This window comes from Stegodyphus dumicola, chromosome 2 (assembly GCF_044657685.1).
Source record: "Stegodyphus dumicola isolate Sdum_Otavi_A_Nest chromosome 2, ASM4465768v1".
Classification (NCBI taxonomy): Eukaryota; Metazoa; Arthropoda; class Arachnida; order Araneae; family Eresidae; genus Stegodyphus; species Stegodyphus dumicola.
Genome location: NC_140769.1, coordinates 216007878 through 216025936, shown reverse-complemented (window position 1 = coordinate 216025936; position 18059 = coordinate 216007878). Strand labels below are relative to the sequence as shown.

General features: G+C 33.8%; 1 protein-coding gene across 2 annotated transcripts in view; it reads left to right on the top strand.

Moving 5' to 3' along the window:
• The first annotated feature begins 7737 nt into the window (after positions 1–7737).
• Positions 7738–18059, top strand: part of LOC118194422 (sodium-coupled monocarboxylate transporter 1-like) — a 56660-nt gene continuing 46338 nt past the window's right edge. Inside the window, exons 1-3 of one of the 2 annotated variants that reach the window (XM_085810349.1) lie at positions 7738–8203; positions 15371–15436; positions 15543–15662. In XM_085810349.1, coding sequence (XP_085666475.1) covers positions 7859–8203; positions 15371–15436; positions 15543–15662 — 531 coding nt within the window. In that variant the 5' untranslated portion in view covers positions 7738–7858. The remainder of the gene's footprint in view (positions 8204–15370; positions 15437–15542; positions 15663–18059) is intronic. The other variant, XM_085810348.1, reaches the window with a different exon arrangement.

The following is an 18059-nucleotide window of genomic DNA, read 5'->3' as shown; positions in this document are numbered from 1 at the left end:
GGGACTTTCTTTAAAAATTCTTTGCTATTTTTAATGACATCGAAAAATTCACTGCAGTTTAGTATACTATTTCTTTTGTGATCTATAGCTTTTATGGTTGACACAGCCATTCTATTTCTTTCTTTAGATTGTGTGATATTCATTATTAAGAATACTCTTTTGACTGGTGCCGATGTGCTTGACATGCTGAAAATAAATTCTGTTATATTAATAAGATTGGACGGCAGCCCGCGGAATATAGTGCTCCCTCAGGACGGGAGATTTTACACGCGGACTGTGCTTACAAAAAAAGGCCGGGGCATTTTCTCCTTACAGCCTTACAGTCTTACAGGCCGCGGCGGCATTTGTAGTTACATGCAGAATGCTTAGCAATCACGAGAACTTTTTAAGCTGATATTCTTTGCGAGCTGAGCTCTTAATTTTCTTCAAAAGTGAAGATTTAGTTTTTATGAGTTAGCTGCAGTGGCTGTTATTTTTACGATAAAGGGAAAGAGAAATATTTAAGCAATATTCGTATTTTTAAAGATCTGATATTAAAAATATTTTTTAACTCTAAGCGCTTCTTTTACAAAATGTATTCTGAATTTTTCAGACTACAGTGTTTTTTGAATTAAGTCAGATTTAAAATCAAGTAAAATTCAGCTTCAGATTTCCTTATTTAGTGAAGAGCAATCTATTTTGAAAGCGATTGAACTGGTTTCAGTTCTTCAAGAAGAAAAACTATTTTTCTTGCACTAAATTAAATTCGATGTAAGCACTGTCAGCATGTATTCATACTGAAATCACAAGTTTATGAAACATTCAAACTCTTTAATTTAGCGCAATGTTTCTCACTAGCATAATTTATATGGATTTAACGCATATTGCAGCTGCATAATTTAAGTTTAACCTTTAAGCTTGCTTCATGAGGCGTTATTTTGAGGTTCTTAATTATGGGATGTTAGCTGAATCTGTGCAAATACCAGCCGTGACGTCAAAACGCAAACGATAGACACGCCCAAACCTTTTGCCACGTGTTGACGTGTAAATGTATGAACCTTACGAGCATAAGACATCTCTGATGAAATACCAATGGTTTGCGTGAGTTTTAATGGATTTTTTTCTTTAAGATTTTGGCAAATAAGTCGTCGCATCTGTTGACCCATTTTTACCAACAATCTCGTTTTATTCCAAATGCGAAGGGAGGAGTTTAGAAATAAATGGTTGATAAAAATAGATCCGTGATTTGACAAAGTACCTTTGGTGATATGTTCTTTTTCCTAAGATTTACAAGGTAAAAAGCAACGATTTTACGGGTTTGGAAGTCTCCCAAGACTGCTGTTTATATATGAAGTGGAAATGTTTCCGTTAGATAAATAATTCAACGAGCAACTCAAAAGGCCTGTATGTTGAAAATGCATATAACACAGCGAGTAAATTATTTAAATATAACATAACAACATAACATCTTGCTTTAAATAACATCTTATATAAGGTGTTCCGTGACTTTTATTACCCATTCACTCAGAAAATAAATGTTTCAATAAACACAGTGGGTATCAACCTTGGACTTGTTTCCGTAAATGTAGATTAATTCAGAAAAATAAAAGGTGAGTATTTTTCAAAAGCAAAATCATCGGCCTCGTATTAATAATCCAAAATCATGTTTCAAAATTTTCTTAAATATAATTAAGAATGAAAATCTATTTCAACATTATTGACAACATACATATTATTATGCATGCTCTTTTTTATTATAAAGCTTGATTTTTCTTGTAAAGCCCCCATACTAAACGGTAAGACCGCTGAACACTGGTAGTTCGACCGGGGTTCAAATTCCCGCGAACGTGCGGAGAGTTTTCGTGGGCTGTCCCGTGTGTAACATGAATACGAGCAAAATTCCTTTCCCACAGGCAGATCGGTTAAGTTAGGCAAAGCAAATAAGAAAATTGTCTGTCTATGGGAGAAGGGGAGGATCCACAAGAGGCCGGAGTCGCTGAACACTGGAATTTTGACTGCATAGGTGTTTCCGAGGTTTCCCTTACGTGTAACGCAGATACCAGGCATCCCTCCCCTTAGGAAAATAGCTCTAGCGAGTTTTGCCATATTCTAATAAACCAAACAAGCCTACAGGAAATGATGACTTTGTGGAGGACTTTCTAAGAGAAATTGGCTACTATCTATGTTGCATATGGGGAAAAGTACGAAAACGGCCGTGGACCGAGCCCGTTCGCCGGGATTGGAGTTCTGATCGAACTGTTAGTATTTATCGACTTACCATATAATACTTCTTTCCTGTGGACGTGAAAATAACTTACACGTAAAAGTAACAGAGCTAACTAACTTGACATGTACTTATCATTAGCAATCAAGCTAAATAATTATGATGCTGAATTAAGCTAAATAATTATGAAGATCTTACTGTATTGTGTTCTGTATTAGGCGGGAAATATGAGCTCTACAGAAACGTCCGCGTTCTGCAACTTTTAAATATTGGCCCGAAATCTTGTTAACTTCATCCGGTCTCGAGAAGACAGCCTTTTCAGTGAGCATTGTTGTATTTGGAAGACACTCAAACTCGAATACCTGAAAAGTCATACCAGCCACCCAAATAGATGACAGATAGAAGATTGGTTCATGTATAGAATGTTCCCAGAGTTTCAACTGCTAAAGTACAGATCTAACCCTACAGCGCTTTGCCGTATCTATGTAATCATTTCTATATCTAACATAATCCTTTTGCTTGATTTCGGTACACTTGGAATTAAATCTTAATAGAAAGAAAACAGTGTACGCTTTAAAAATACAAGAGATTTATTTATTAAATGCATTTAACATTTAATAAATAAATTAAACATCTATATATAATAGAATTCAGAAATATGCAACCGGCAAAAACCGGCAATGATGAAAAAACAAATAAAATGAGATAAATATCTTTATTATATGTGGCTTAAGTGTCTGTTTGTCGCCGATAGTTTATTGGTTGCTTGCGTAACTGTACTAGCCAATGGAGTGAAGTTACCACGGCACAGGGTTGCCGTTTCAATTGAGACGCAAACAATTTCCTGTAAAACTTGCCTTTGCTATGACCATCCATAAATCTCAGGGCCAAACGCTTAAGCGTGTTGGCATTTTTTTACCTGAGCCTGCATTTGGACACGGTCAACTTTATATTGCCTGTTCAAGAGTTCGTGAAAGAACGGACGTAAAATTTAAAAAAAAATGGATGGTCCTCTTCAAAGCGAGCTTAAAAATGATGGAAAGATCTACACAAAAAATGTTGTGCAAAAAGAAATCTTTGACACGTGAATTAACATTTTATTTTTTAAATCACCTTTATTTATTGAGCTAGCGGTGGCTCTTAAGAAATGTACCGCCAGTGGTTTCTTCATTGCATTTTTCTTTAAGCAATTAAGCAAGTAGAAGGGGGAAACCCCGTGGGGCACTAAACAAAGGGGCGTCCTCGCCGCCTGCCTTGGGTAATTCAGTTTGAATTAGCAGAGACCTTTGCACAAATCATTTTAATTACAATTTATAATATCTAGAACAGCGGTCATTTCGTATGACCGCCGGGCTTTCTAGAATTTATATATATGTAAGATAAAAATATATAAATAAAAAATTACATATTTTTTATCTTACAATATAAATGCTAGAAATGTAATTTAAACTAACGGTAACTCTTTTATTCTTCCTCTCTGTTATAAAAATCGTAATAACTTCTGTGGATTGAGTCATTTCTACATCATTCCATTTTTCATGGCCTGTGTAGCGCTGATAACGTATTAATTGTGAACTGAAATTAGCTCACACCAAAACCTTTTTGTTCGTGTGCTTCCATCTTGCATAACTACATTCGAGTAAGAAAAGGAAATAAAGGATAAATATTCTGAAAAAATAAAGTTTTCACACAATGGGCTTAACAAGGCGATTTAGATTATAGCAGGCTTCAATATAAGTTAGGTCAAGAAAAATTGAATAGTAATTACATAATAAAATAATTACGCTATAATCTCTTTTAATTCATCTTTATTTATTCTCCTCTTACTTGAGCTTTCCGATAAAAAAACTCATTACCTAAAACAATTTATAGTATGTAGACCACTCGAACTTTTTAAAGTTACGGATAAAACGGAGAATACTTCACCATTTCAATCCTTACAATATTTTTAGTAAAAAATTATATCTTTATTGGAAAAGAATTATGAATGACATATGTTCATATATCGAAACTTTGAGGTTACAATTTGAAATTTATTTTCCATTTGGTTAATATAATGAATTATCATGATGCTTGACCCTTTTAATTGTAATTTGGAAGCTAGCAAACTGCCATTGAATGAAAGGGGATAGTTAATTGAACTCTATAATGACACCGGACTTAAAATAGACTACAAGCAGACGATGCGGTTCCTGGACCTCATTACCACCGAAAATGGAATATAGTGAACTATATAATGGTGCTTTAAAATTAAATTCAATTTGCTTCTACGTATCTGGTTAAGAAAGGATATTTATCGTTAATTGAAGTAAAAATGAAGGACTGAAATCCACTTTATGACCAATCTCGGACTTAAGCTTAATAGCCCAGCTGCGCAAGAGTCGGCAGGCTCATCCAGGTCATTAATCTGAGGGCCAATATTTACTTAACTTTTAGTTAATAAAATAAATATTAAATTGAATTATGAAAAACAAACGTTACGAATTTTGTATTTAGTTCGATATTTTTAGTGGATTTATAATTAAAATTGTTTTAGTTTTCCCGTGCAACGCAGCACGAGACATATTTTAAGAGAAAGCTATGTCGGAAAATTAAAAATACAGGAGCACACGTGCATTTAACATTTAATAAATAGATATTTCGTAATTTTCATTTAAATTGAATAAATGTAATTGACTACTATGTTAACTGTAGCGATAATTCTACCCTTTTTTCTTTCCAGAAATCACGAGAAGCAGAAATTACTAGAACTCTCTCGTTACTGATTGAATGCTTTAAAAAGCCGGGAAGAAACATCTCAGCTCAATTGTTGAGTTAACTGCTGTCATTAACTGCTGCTGTTATTGTTGATCGGATTAACTTTCTCTGCACTGTGGATTACGTTCTGTTTAACGTTTTAGTAAAAGTATAGCTAACGCTTATATTCCAAGTATAGCTAATGCTTATATTCCAAGTATAGCTAATGCTTATATTTTGTGATATTGCGATAATGTACGAATATCCCTGAGAAAAAATCCAACTTTCTATTATATTTGTTTTGATAAGAATAAATTTTATTAACATTATATTGGATTGTGCATTTAATCTATTACAAAACCGTACGCACGCAACACAAATATAAATTTTACTCTGTTAATTTCATTATATATTAGTCATGCAAAATTAAAGGAATTTTAATTAATTTTATTTAAAAAATATAAGTATACTAGTAGCAATATATGCTAAAATTGTTTTCCAAGAGAAGAAGACTAAGGTGATTCCGTAGAACATTCTAGTTTATAAAAGTGACAAAAGTTTGAGAAACGCTGGTGTAATAGATATAAAGCATTTGCTAAACTAGAAACAATAATATTTTTACGTTTTGTTTTTTGTTCTTCTGACACCAGTTATTACGTTATATCCTTCCTTCACGTTCGTAGATTTTGAATAACGACGACACTTGATGAAGTATCGAAACACACTTTATTAGTCAGTATTGTCAGGACAGCTCCAAAACACGTTTTACAGTCATCGATGAACTACTGTAAATACGCTGGAACAATCAGCGACACAGCCTTCACACTGTCAGGCAATAATGGTGGAGACAGCTTCCTGCAAAGCACCAGAGTACAGCTCCTGACTCTGCTTGGTCGTTCTCGGAACTCCACGTACTCTCGAGACTCTCCACGCTACAACTCACGATGCACTCGACAACACACGAACACAGCTCCCGACTTTCGGTTCAGTCGTTCCCGGAGCTCAACACGCTCTCTCGACGATGCACTAACCGCGATACACTAAGCGATTCCTTCGGTGCACTCGACGACCCACTCGGCACTCGTTGCCCGGCTGTCAACTCGATCGACTCCGCACGGCTCGCTAGACGAGGCGCACTCTCTGAGACACACTAACTGACTGCGGACCAGCAGGGTTTATATAGCTTTCGGCTTGTGTTCGAGAACTTTCTGTGCTAAACCGGTAAGAATTCGTTCCAGAAGGTTCTCCATCCGTCCATGGTATATCGCCAATTTTGTCGCCAAATGGGCGATTTCTCGCCAAATGTGGCAACTTTGCCTTCACTTGCCATTTTATGGCAACCCTAAAACTGCTTTGCGAGGAAGCTATCTCACCGCGCCTGTACATTTCGTAACACTATGGAAGTTATTGCTAGCTTTACGAATTTTGAAAACAGTAAAATGCTTATATGGTGTTACTCTAAAATGAGAGCTTCTGAGTCGTTTTCCACTATTGGGCTTTCCTTGCAACCATTGGAAAGGACAATTGCGCCAGATGGCTCGAATCGTCTAATCCCCCTACGTGCACATTCTTTTTCCGTTTAGAGTGTTTCGCTTCGTGAAAAGCGTGCCGATGAGGGTTGACTAGACCTTGTCTCGAATGAGGTGGAAAAAATATGTGTAGGGCAATGATGGTGATGCGTTTTATGATCGCAAAAGGAAAAGGCTGTTAACGTCCTTGAAGTGTCTATTTTAAAGAAAAAGACTACAGAATAGTTAGCAATAATTGAAATAAGTGATCTATTTAATAACTTCGAGGAATAAGGGATGATTTAATAGTGATTTAAATAGGTCAGAACCTGAAGGAATTTTTAGGAGAGCGAATTATATGGGTCTGCATTTAATAACTTTCCAACTACATCATTTATTACTAGCTTGTGGCAAAGAACGTTATGACTACTTTTGTTTATAAGCTACAATGAACTTAGTATTACTGCTGGCTTAAGTTTTGATTGCTCTGGTATGTTTGTTTTTCTATTATCAGAACAGATTTTGCTGCAATTTAGGTAAACAGTTGCAGTGGTGTTGGATAGAATTTTAATTTTTAATTTGACCTTAATTATTTAATTAAATTTAACGTGACTGGTACAGACATAAAGATCCTAGCGTTTAAAATCTACAACATTTGCCAGATTTTGCTTTCTGTATGAAAACACTGTAACAAAACCATGTAGATTCAATTACGCTTTTCAACGAGTAGGAACACAATCAGCTATGCTCTCGCTGGATTAAAACTCGAAATTTTCCGATTTCTAGTCCGAAGTGCTACCGCTTATGCTACGAAGGCACGCAATTGGGAAAATGAAAATGTCTTATAACCCTTCTGAAGATAAAAATGTTACCTATATATGTTTGTAGTCTCAGGAAGTGGCAGAAATTCCAATTTTGCCATTGCAACGCAAATGAAATTTGATTTAATAAAGTTTGTCGAAGACACATTAAAGAATGACATACATAAAATATTAACTTTGATATCTTTGACAATATTTTAAAAAAGGTAGTTGTTCCCGTTTTTCCAAAGATTTTGCCAATCTCTGCTTTTATACATTTATGGTAGGCAAATAGAAACGACATAATTCGACGCATGAGACTTAAGTTACTGTTGCGTCATTTGCTGCATTTAACTTTAATGGCGCAATAAAGTTTTCTTTTCATTAAACTCTCTGCTTTAAATCTGATAATATGACGTCACTAAACTGTCGTTTAAATGGCCACCGATTGTCGTTTCGGTGCCAACATCATGTAAGGTTTATTGCAGTTATTTATGCTCCTAATAGTATATTAGAATGCATGAATAGTAATATTAGAAATGTGCATACTACGAAGTAGGCGTAGTTTTCAAAATCTGCAGTAACTTCACAATTATCTTGACTTCTTAGATATGGCGGTTCATCGCCAGAGTCTTGGAATATGGGATTACGCCGTGATAATGTGTTCATTTGCCGTCTCTTTCGCTATCGGAGTGGTGTTTCATTATGCTGGACGCAGACGATACACTGCTCAGAACTTCTTCATGGCCGGTAACAATATGTCCAAATTCCCAGTTGTACTATCAATCGTCGTTACCAATTTGTCTGCCATACTGATGCTTGGTGCACCGGCAGAAGTTTACAGGTATGGAACTCAAATTGTGTTACTAACTCTGGGAATGACTGCTGGAATAATTCTGGCTTCTTATCTCATTTTGCCCATCTACTTTGACTTGAGAATCACTACGGTGTATGAAGTAAGTTTATTTTCATTACATTTGTACTTTTTGCCATGTGATAAAAGAATGCAATAGATTAAGGATGGATCCAATAGACTATCTTTTTCAAATGCTTCTTGATATTGCATTCTTAATTGTTGTGCCCCACTTCTGGCTCTCCTAAATCAGTCTTTCTTGAAAATGTCTCATTTCGGCCTTTTTCGAGGGAATGCGCAACATGAGTTAAAGTTGATTTCAGGCCTTTAGCTATTCCATTCAACAGCGTATATTTCACACGTCCTGCTTTTAATAGTATAATTTATCATTTATTATGTTCATGTTACCGCGCTTGCTATATTTTAAAATCGCATGTCATCATAAAAAATTATTTTAGATCTTACAGATGAGAAAGATTACAACTCACAAGCAAACTTTAACTACCGTTTGCAAAATTAGTCTGTGTACTGAATAAATGTTTGGGGAAGGGGAATCTGGAAACACAATGATTTTTTATCCCTATCACTTGCAGTGGGAAAGAAAAGGTCTGAAGTGTTACGACTTTTGACATCACTTCCAGAAAACTTAATGTAGGAAAGGCTAAATTAGGCATAAGTTCAATAAGTTCGAACAATACATAAAGTATTATTTGAAAGATTGAGGTAAGCATTCTAAGATTTTAGAAAGGAGTGAGTAAGATTTGTTAATATAGCAGAGCCGTGGACCATTTAGTTTTCCAAAAAATAAGTAACTTATTATAACAGATTATTATATTTAGGTTATATACTTATTATCTTTATGTTTACAACCTTTCAAGATGCAGAGACTACTATGTATTAAACAAAATTTTTGATTTTTGTTTCTCTTATACATTAATACATGTTTATATTTTCCCATTTCTAAAAAAATTCAGAAGATTAATGCATAACAGAACATACTTCCAACTTTTCGAAATATCTCAATAATGTACAAATATTTACGCGTTACGTAATGTTTGTAGATTAATGAAGTTAGATATAGAAATGATAATTTTTTGTAATGTTTGTATATTAATGAGGTATTTAAAAAATAAAAAATATTCTAAACGCATATTATTGCGAATTTCGTATATATGTGAATAATTTGAGTGAAATTATATGTGACGTTGTAGTAGTTTTTTTGTGTACAGTGTACCATGAAATGCTTGACAGAAAACGAAACATAACCGAAAAAATAAGAGTGCAGGGGAAAGTGTATTTAATATTGAATAAATGGCTGTCTCGCTTAATTAGTGAGATATCGCCAAGCTGACGATGTTTTTTACGACTAATTTTTGTCGCCAAATTTGACGAGAAATCGCTAAAAGTCGCCAGACGTGACCATTTGGCGACAATGTGGTCCAGTTCCTGTGTAACGGTAAGTACTATTGTAAATGAATAACTGTAATTGATACCTATATGTAAAACTGTAACCGTGTCCGGCCTTCATATACCTTCCAGTAATTTCGTTAAATGGAAGGTACTAGACATTTCTTGGAGGTCGGGGGGGGGGACTATGTAAGATCGAAGAGAGCATTAGTTTCCCAGTTTTTAGTTCAGATTTGACTTCAGAGTATTGAGAGTATTGCAAGCTTCGCTCTTTAGATGCGCTTTATATAGCACTTTCTTTAACTTTTTAATAGTCTGAAGTGGTAACTATTAATTGTGTTGTGTTATAGTGAGAAGAGCTACACGAATAATATTGTGGAAAGTTCTAGAACTGTAAAGTGTTTCTTTTTGTAAAATAAATTAAGGTCTTACCGGTTCTGTGTGCATTCAATCTAATACAAACCCGAATGCACGCAACAATTCATATATACATATATAAGTTGATAAATTTCAAATTAAGCTGATATATATTATTAAAATCGCTCAGTGTGCTGAGAAATTAGTTGACTAATCAAGAGAAAATGATTAAATCAAAATGAAACCATGAAACGAACTCTCCAACAGGAAACATTCAAATCAAAATCAAAACTGTTCCCAAACAGAAACAAAAACAGTTCAGCAAAATCAATAAACACAATTAATTGATATATAAAATACTATATATGTATATTATAATATATAAAATACTTAACTGTTGAAAATTCCTTGATCATTTTCAAGGAGCAGCCGAAGAATTTTCAACCGAGCCACGTTTCTGAATTATATCTAGATGAATGCAAAATCTTGAAATATCTTTAAATAAAAATGAACGTTAAAAATAAAACTCCATTCAAAACGCTTTAAACTAAAAATTTTTAAATGTTTTCATTAAATTAATTGTCATGATGTAATATGCTTCGACATGACCCTAAAATAGACATTAAAAAAATTTCCTCTTGGAGAGGTGCCCTCATCATGATTGATGATATATACATATACATAATGTAAAAAATTATGCAAAGCAAACTTCTAATTTTAGCTGGCAATTGCTCCTTATATTCTTCATTTTAATTTGGGTATTTTCCCATTCTGTCCTAAAAATAGTAACTGCCTATAACATATCTATCTAAACTGTGTCGTTTCAAATTAATCCACCTCATATGCTCTTACATAACTCTGCTAATGCAAATACATTTTATCCAATTAGCGGATAAGATTTGAATTGAAATCAAATCTTATTTGAACTTTTTTGAAATCATAACCCTTTGACTCTCTTCCAGGCTTTCTTCTGAAATATGGTGCACTTTCCTGTTCGTTTGCTTCCAGGTAACAAGCAGCAGCGGCTCACTTCTCTCTATCATTCACTGTATTTGTCTCAATTAATGCTTACAGCACCACTCATGTTCTTTGTTCTCAAAATTAAATGAGCTCAAACCAGCCACTTCTTGAAAAAACATTGCACTAAAAGCTGAGGTAGATTTAGTAGAAATATTATTATTGCGAAATGCCCAGTGGCTGCGTGGTAAGATAGCTTCCCCGCAAAAAGCGGGTCGAAAACGAAACTCTTCCAGGCGTGACTTTCGAGGAGGTGTCTCGACCAACGACCATGCATATAACTAGTATACTATCTCGTTGGTCTCGACGGCCATGCTCCAAGGCAGCCGAAAAAGAAGCTTGCCGGCTGAGCAGCGTGAGTCAACAGCGGGCTTAGGGTTACCAGAAAGTGGCAGGATTGTCAGATTTGGCGCTAAATCGCCCATTTGGTCAGATTTGAGAACAAAATTAGCGATCTGTCATAGACGAAGCGAGAACGTTCTAGAACGCAGTTTTAAAGGTTTTCTCGTGAATATTCTAGAAGGTAGGTTAAAGCTACATATACCCTCCCTGTACGGGAAGAAAGTAGTGTCTTGAATTCAAAAATAAGCTTGAGACCTATGTAAGCTTTATTATAGAGATAAGATTTATTCAGAGGTAAGCTTGAGACCTCCTGTAATGGACCTATAAAATTTCAATACCAAAAAATTGTTTGACCATAATGTATCAGTATTAATGTAATCCTTTTAAATATTTCAAATTTTCTCTTCAAAGATTCTTTGCCATGCTTCATGTTATATCTGCATGTTACTGTAGTCGCAGGTATGTTTTCTTTTCTATACCATTAGTTTTGATTTACACTGTATCTGAAAAATGGCTTAAAGCTTTGATAAATGCTTGCAGCTTTCTCTGGATGCCCCACTGAAATAGTGTAGTACTCAGAATCGTCATGAGCAATGCTGATATTCAGATGCCATTGAAATTACAATCGCGTTTTTTTAAAAATAAATTTTTATATACTGGGCATTAGTAAAACTGATCATTACAAAGTTTTAAGTTAAATGGGTATTTTAAAGTAATAGTGAAATTCAAGATTTAAAATAAAGCCTAGTAGCCTGCACCGTTGATTTAACTCAAACTTTGCACCGATGTAAACTTCGGTAACTATAACGCAAAACCAAATAATATGATTGGCATTGATCGTCAGAAACACGCTCTGTTTTAGAATCTAACACCCTCAGTTTAAATACTCAGTCTAATTTTCATTCTGGCGAGGAAACGGAAGGAAGAAGAGACAGTAAAGATCCAAAACATAAAATAACTAGTAATGAAAAATAATAGTAACTTTATAAATTTACTCAAATAAAAAATTTTTACAGAATTGTAGACCAATGCATATGCTTCTGATTTCAGTTTACTTTTATTAAAATCAAGCAACAGTAATTATAAACGAAGCGAATAAAGAAAATTAGGAGAAAATATTTTGTTTTTCTCAAGGAAGATTGCCCTCAGTTGCCCAATACAAGAGTTACTAATTTATAGTTTCTTGGACTTAACTCTTCTGAACACAAAGGGACATTTAAAATTTATTTATTTATATTTATATGTAATCATTATTATTATTATTATTATTATTATTATTATTATAAGGGAACAACCCCGATCCTCCTAGCCGGCACAAGCCGACCGTATGATCAAAAAATGGGAGTGGCCAGAAAAAAAACAAATATAAAGGGGAAAAATCATATAAAGTCCAAAATCTGAGTCTCAGTGCCGAATTACAACTCTATCTTTGTTGGTATTTATAATCTTCATTATTGTCTCTGAAAAATCTTTCAAATTTGAATAGTTCCTTTTAAAATTCTTTCTGTCATATTTCTCTCTTGCACTCCGGATAAGCGTATATTCATCGACGAAGTGCCTGGCGTCCCCAAACTTATCATAAATTAAGCATTAGCAATTTATATGTAATCATGTTAATCACATATAAAATGCGAAATTTCTCCTTAATTTATTTCGAAAGTTTCTTAATATTTAAAACCTACCTTACTATTTTTGAAACGATATAAATTTGGACTTGCATCTCTCGATCGTTCATGAAATTTCAAGAATCATGAAGAAATTTGGCCACCTCTGCAGCAGAATATCCTTAATTTTTTTTAAAAAACAGAAAATTTTCAAATGAAAATTCTATTTTTTTTCTATTAATTTCCAATTGGCTCTTTCCCTCACTTTTAATTAATTACATCCAGTACTCTTAAACTGAGGTACCCTCGCTGTATAAATTTTACTTCAGAATAAGTAAGATAAAACATTAGCTTTAATTTGCAATAGTTTATTAAAATTCCCATTTAATTAGTTTATTTCGGCTTTCTGTTCTAAAAAAGGTAACTCATTTATTAATCTTTCCAAACTGCTTCATTTCGAAAGCAATTCTTCTCACGAGATTCTTACGTAACGCTAAAGACGCAGGCACTTACATAACACTTCAGCCAGTTATAATATTACAATCTGCAAATGAAACATATAATCAAAAATAAAATTGAACTACACCTGAACCCTTTTAAACCAGGTCTTCATATTATGGCCTAAGCATTTCTTCTTCCCTTCTGCATACTACTAGCTTGCTGTTGTCTGCTACTATTCCGTTTTTTAGAATATGGTAATAATGTTTACAGTACCGACAGTGCTTAAATTGCGCCGGAGCTCACCGGAGCCCTAAATAAGATAAGCTCCGGTACTTCTTTTTATAAAACTGAGCCACAATTTCAAGGGAAAAAATTAGAATCCGTAACGTTTTAGTTTAACAATAAGCAGACTTTGCAATACTCTATTTCCCTAGAAATACGAACTCATGAGAACATGAAACGTTCAAGTAAAGTCCCCTCACTCACATGCAAAAACCTTACCCTTTAATAAGAGCAATAAATTTGGGAGAGTTTGTTTAGGAACGCGTAAATTTCTCGCCATGCCATCGTATGTAGTGTATTGTTATCGATGGTATTAGTTATCTTCGCAGGAAGGAAAATTTAAGTTCTTAAATGTGCGTTAAGTGACAGCGAGTACAATAAGAGTGAAATTCTGAGATAAACTGCTCAAGCCCGTCCTATACATCGTCTTTCCCATAGTATAACCAAATACGGGGGGGGGGTGAAAAGCGTAACTCCCCCAAATTTATTGCAGCAACTTTAGATTCATCCTCAGGAGTCAGATTCGGGACTCATTTTACCCCTGACATACATCCGCTTGATGACTATAATTATATCAGCAGAAACAGAACGTTCTCTCTCACCAAGATTCCCCCCATTTTTTTTTTGTTTCCACCCACTCATACCCTTACGCCTTCATTCTGTTTCCCCCTGTTTTTAGATTATCTGAATTTTCATGAGCTATAGTTTAAGTATATTTAATTTTTGTGATCATAAAAGAACTTTTTTACCCTCTACTATCAGAGCTTAAATTAGGCCGGAGCCCGGTACTTCTTAGTTTTTGTAACAAATCATAATTCTAGCTGGAGCGCACCGGAGCCCTAATAGATCATAATTCTAGCTGGAGAAGGCTGCGGCACTTCTTTTATGTAATTGAATAACAATTTCAGTAGAAATTTTATCTCGAATATTTTATTTTTAGCAATAAAATTATATTAAAAATCGCTTTTTAGATTTTAATTGATTTCTTTACATTTAAATTAATTTTAATTATTTAATTACTTTAATCTTTAATGATTTAATTATTTCAATAAATAATAATTAATTAACGATCTAATAACGAACAATTAAATTATAATTAATTAATTATATAATAATTATTGATTAAATAACAATTAAGGAACATTAATTAAATAGCTATTAATTAATTTGATAGTAATTAACTATTTAATTTTAAAATTATTATTAATAGTCATTTTATTTATTTATTTACTCTTGTTCCTTTTTGTTGACGGTCTTCCATAGGGCTCCGGCACTTCTAATTTTAGAAATTAAGCCTTGAGTACCGATGTAACTATTCTAGAACTTTTTGCGCCCATTTTAACTAGTATGTCTGCATCAAGAAATAAAATGTGTTTCCTGGGCCATGATCGTGGCTACATATTCATGCATTTCTATCATCATCAGTGTGATGACGTGATGACCACGCATGCGCAGTTTAGCCGAACGGCGTGCACGCCTCTCTCTCTCTCACGTGACTTACATTAGAAGAGAAGAGACTGAGTAAAAGAAAGCAACCTGCTGTATGCCAAAGTAATGATAAACGTGGTTCTGTTTGGTTCTGTTTCTATTTTTGTGTTAACTATTTGTTTTGTTTGTGTGTTAATAAAGTGTTTGTGCCGTTTAATGTCTGTTATATGCAGTGCCTACATTACGTTCACCTCCACGTTAGGTAGGAAATATATATATCCAGAACCTAGCACAAGTAATATATGAAAATCAGCTAAATTATTATTACTGTACGTGCGTTTGTATGTGTACACTACGTGAGTATGCTAACATGTTTTTTACTTTCATTTTAGTATTTGGAGATGCGATATGGAAAGTTCATTAGATACACCGTCTCATCATTGTTCATAGTCCAGACGGTACGTTTTCGAAGACTAAAATTTTATTTGAAAATAATAAAATTTAATCTTAATTCAATAATAATAAGAGAAATGCAAAATTATTTTTTTTTCTTTCTTCTTCTAGTTGTTATACATATCTGTCGTATTGTATGCTCCAGCCCTAGCCCTAAGTGCTGTTGCAGATTTGTCGACGGAGATGTCAATCATACTCATGGGCGTGGTGTGCACTCTTTATTGCTCAATAGTAAGATTGAAAGATATAATTTGTTCAACCCTGCATAATATTTGCTAAAATCGTGAATTCGGTATTATTGTAAATGTAATATTTTCTGCAAGCATTGCAAATATAAATTCTGCAAGTCTTTAAAAAAATATTTTTTATTTAGGTTTAATTAATTAAAGTCCATCAGGTAAAAACAATGTTTGATTGTACACACACACATATATAAGATAAAATTCTAGCTTTAATTTGTGCTAAATCTTTAAGTCTTCTATTTAATTTGGCCGTTTTCCCTCTCTGTTCTATAAATAGTAACATTCTGATAGTAAATCTTAAAAAGCTGCGTCCTTTCAAAATTAATCTTTGTCATAAAATTCTCATATAACAATCATGGCGCAGTTTTTTACATAATTGCAAAAGTAAAGCTAAAATTTTTATTGAAGAACAATACAAAATTTGCAAGCCAAAACTTTTAACCAATTGATAGAAACAAAGTAAAACTATAACTTAAATATTTGTAACCAAGAATCCATATCGTAGTCTATGCATTCTTTTCACGGTTCTCTCCACTACCGAAATTTCATCCGTCACCTCTCTTACTTATATTATATTGCTATAAATATATTAAAGGCAGTCATGCAATTATTGAAGAAAGCTCACGAGTTTTGAGCCGATCTATATCTATTTTAAAAATGTTATTCCAAAAGTAAAAAGAACCATATCAAATGGCCACGATCAAAACTACATCTTTGTGCAGTAGCTCCATCACCATAATGTACGTCAACTTAGAAAAGTTTCAGTATATAGATATATAACATTAAAAATATGTAAATCAAAATTCAAACTTAAAATCTATAATAGACCCTTAACTTTTAATTTTAATTACTTTTCCAAATTAATAGCCGTTGTCATATGAATTTTACATAATGCTCTGATGAAAATAACTTACATAAACTTTCAGCCAATAATAATTTTAAAGAGCTATTTATTAGTCAAAAAAATTGATAGTGAAATCGAAGCTAATTCATTTTGAATTGAGATGCTGTCGCTCTTCTTATTGCAATAATATTAAAAATGCAAATGTAAATGTTCTGGAACAGACCCGATTAGCGTTTCAAGTTATTTACGGCCATAAATATATATTACAATTTTTAAAAAAATCTGATGTAACCACCACGTGACTTCGTCGCACGGACTATCATTTTGCTGAATTTCATTTAAACTTATTTCCTCGAATTTCATTAGAGATAAATTTTGTATTCAATTAATTCACTTCTCCCTTTGTGATAAGGCAAAAATACAGGGTGTTTATTCATTTTGAATTGAGATGCTGTCGCTCTTCTTATTGCAATAATATTAAAAATGCAAATGTAAATGTTCTGGAACAGACCCGATTAGTGTTTCAAGTTATTTACGGCCATAAATATATATTACAATTTTTAAAAAAATCTGATGTAACCACCACGTGACTTCCTCGCACGGAATATCATTTTGCTGAATTTCATTTAAACTTATTTCCTCGAATTTCATTAGAGATAAATTTTGTATTCAATTAATTCACTTCTCCCTTTGTGATAAGGCAAAAATACAGAGTGTTTATAAAGTCCCGGACCCATTTTGATGTTTAATAACTCATAAAATAATGAAGATATAAACAAACTTATGGCATTTATTGATGGAATAACTTATATATTTTCCTTTTCAGGTTTGAATATGTTTACTTTTGTAAATATCATCTGCGCGTGTGGTTAATTTCAGATAATTTCATTTTCCAGTCTAAATATCTGTACTTTTCTAAATATCGTCTGCTTATTAATTGCATTTTTACTCTCTTTTGTTTTTGGCATTTTTCTGGCTTTGTTAATCGCCATAATGTGCGCATATGAGGATCTGAAAACCACTATGAATACCGTGAAGCACAAAGGGATTCCCCAAAGGTTAATGTGCGGTGTGGACCAATGCACGACCGAGTCATTGGGCCTTTCTTTTTTACAGAAAAGACGGTCTCATCAGTCGTATACTTAGACATGTTGGAAAACTTCGTATTTCCACAACTAGAAGAGCTTCAGCCACATGTCTTATTGCAGCAAGATGGGGCACCACCTCATTGGAGAACCATCGTTTGTAGTTCTTTTGAATGACCATTTTACAGGAAGATGGATTGGGGGAGGAGGTCCAGTTCCTTGGTCTCCCAGATCACCTGCTATAACGCCGCTGGACTTTTTTCTTTGGGGATTTGTAAAGGACAACGTTTACAGGAGAAGAGTGTCGAACATTGATGACCTAAAGGACAGAATTACAACCGCAATAGCCTCTGTGGATGCCGACATGCTTGCCAGAACCTGGAGTGAAATTGAATATCGACTTGATATTCTCCGTGCGACGAAGGGGGCACGCGTGGAAATTCATTGACAAGGGTCA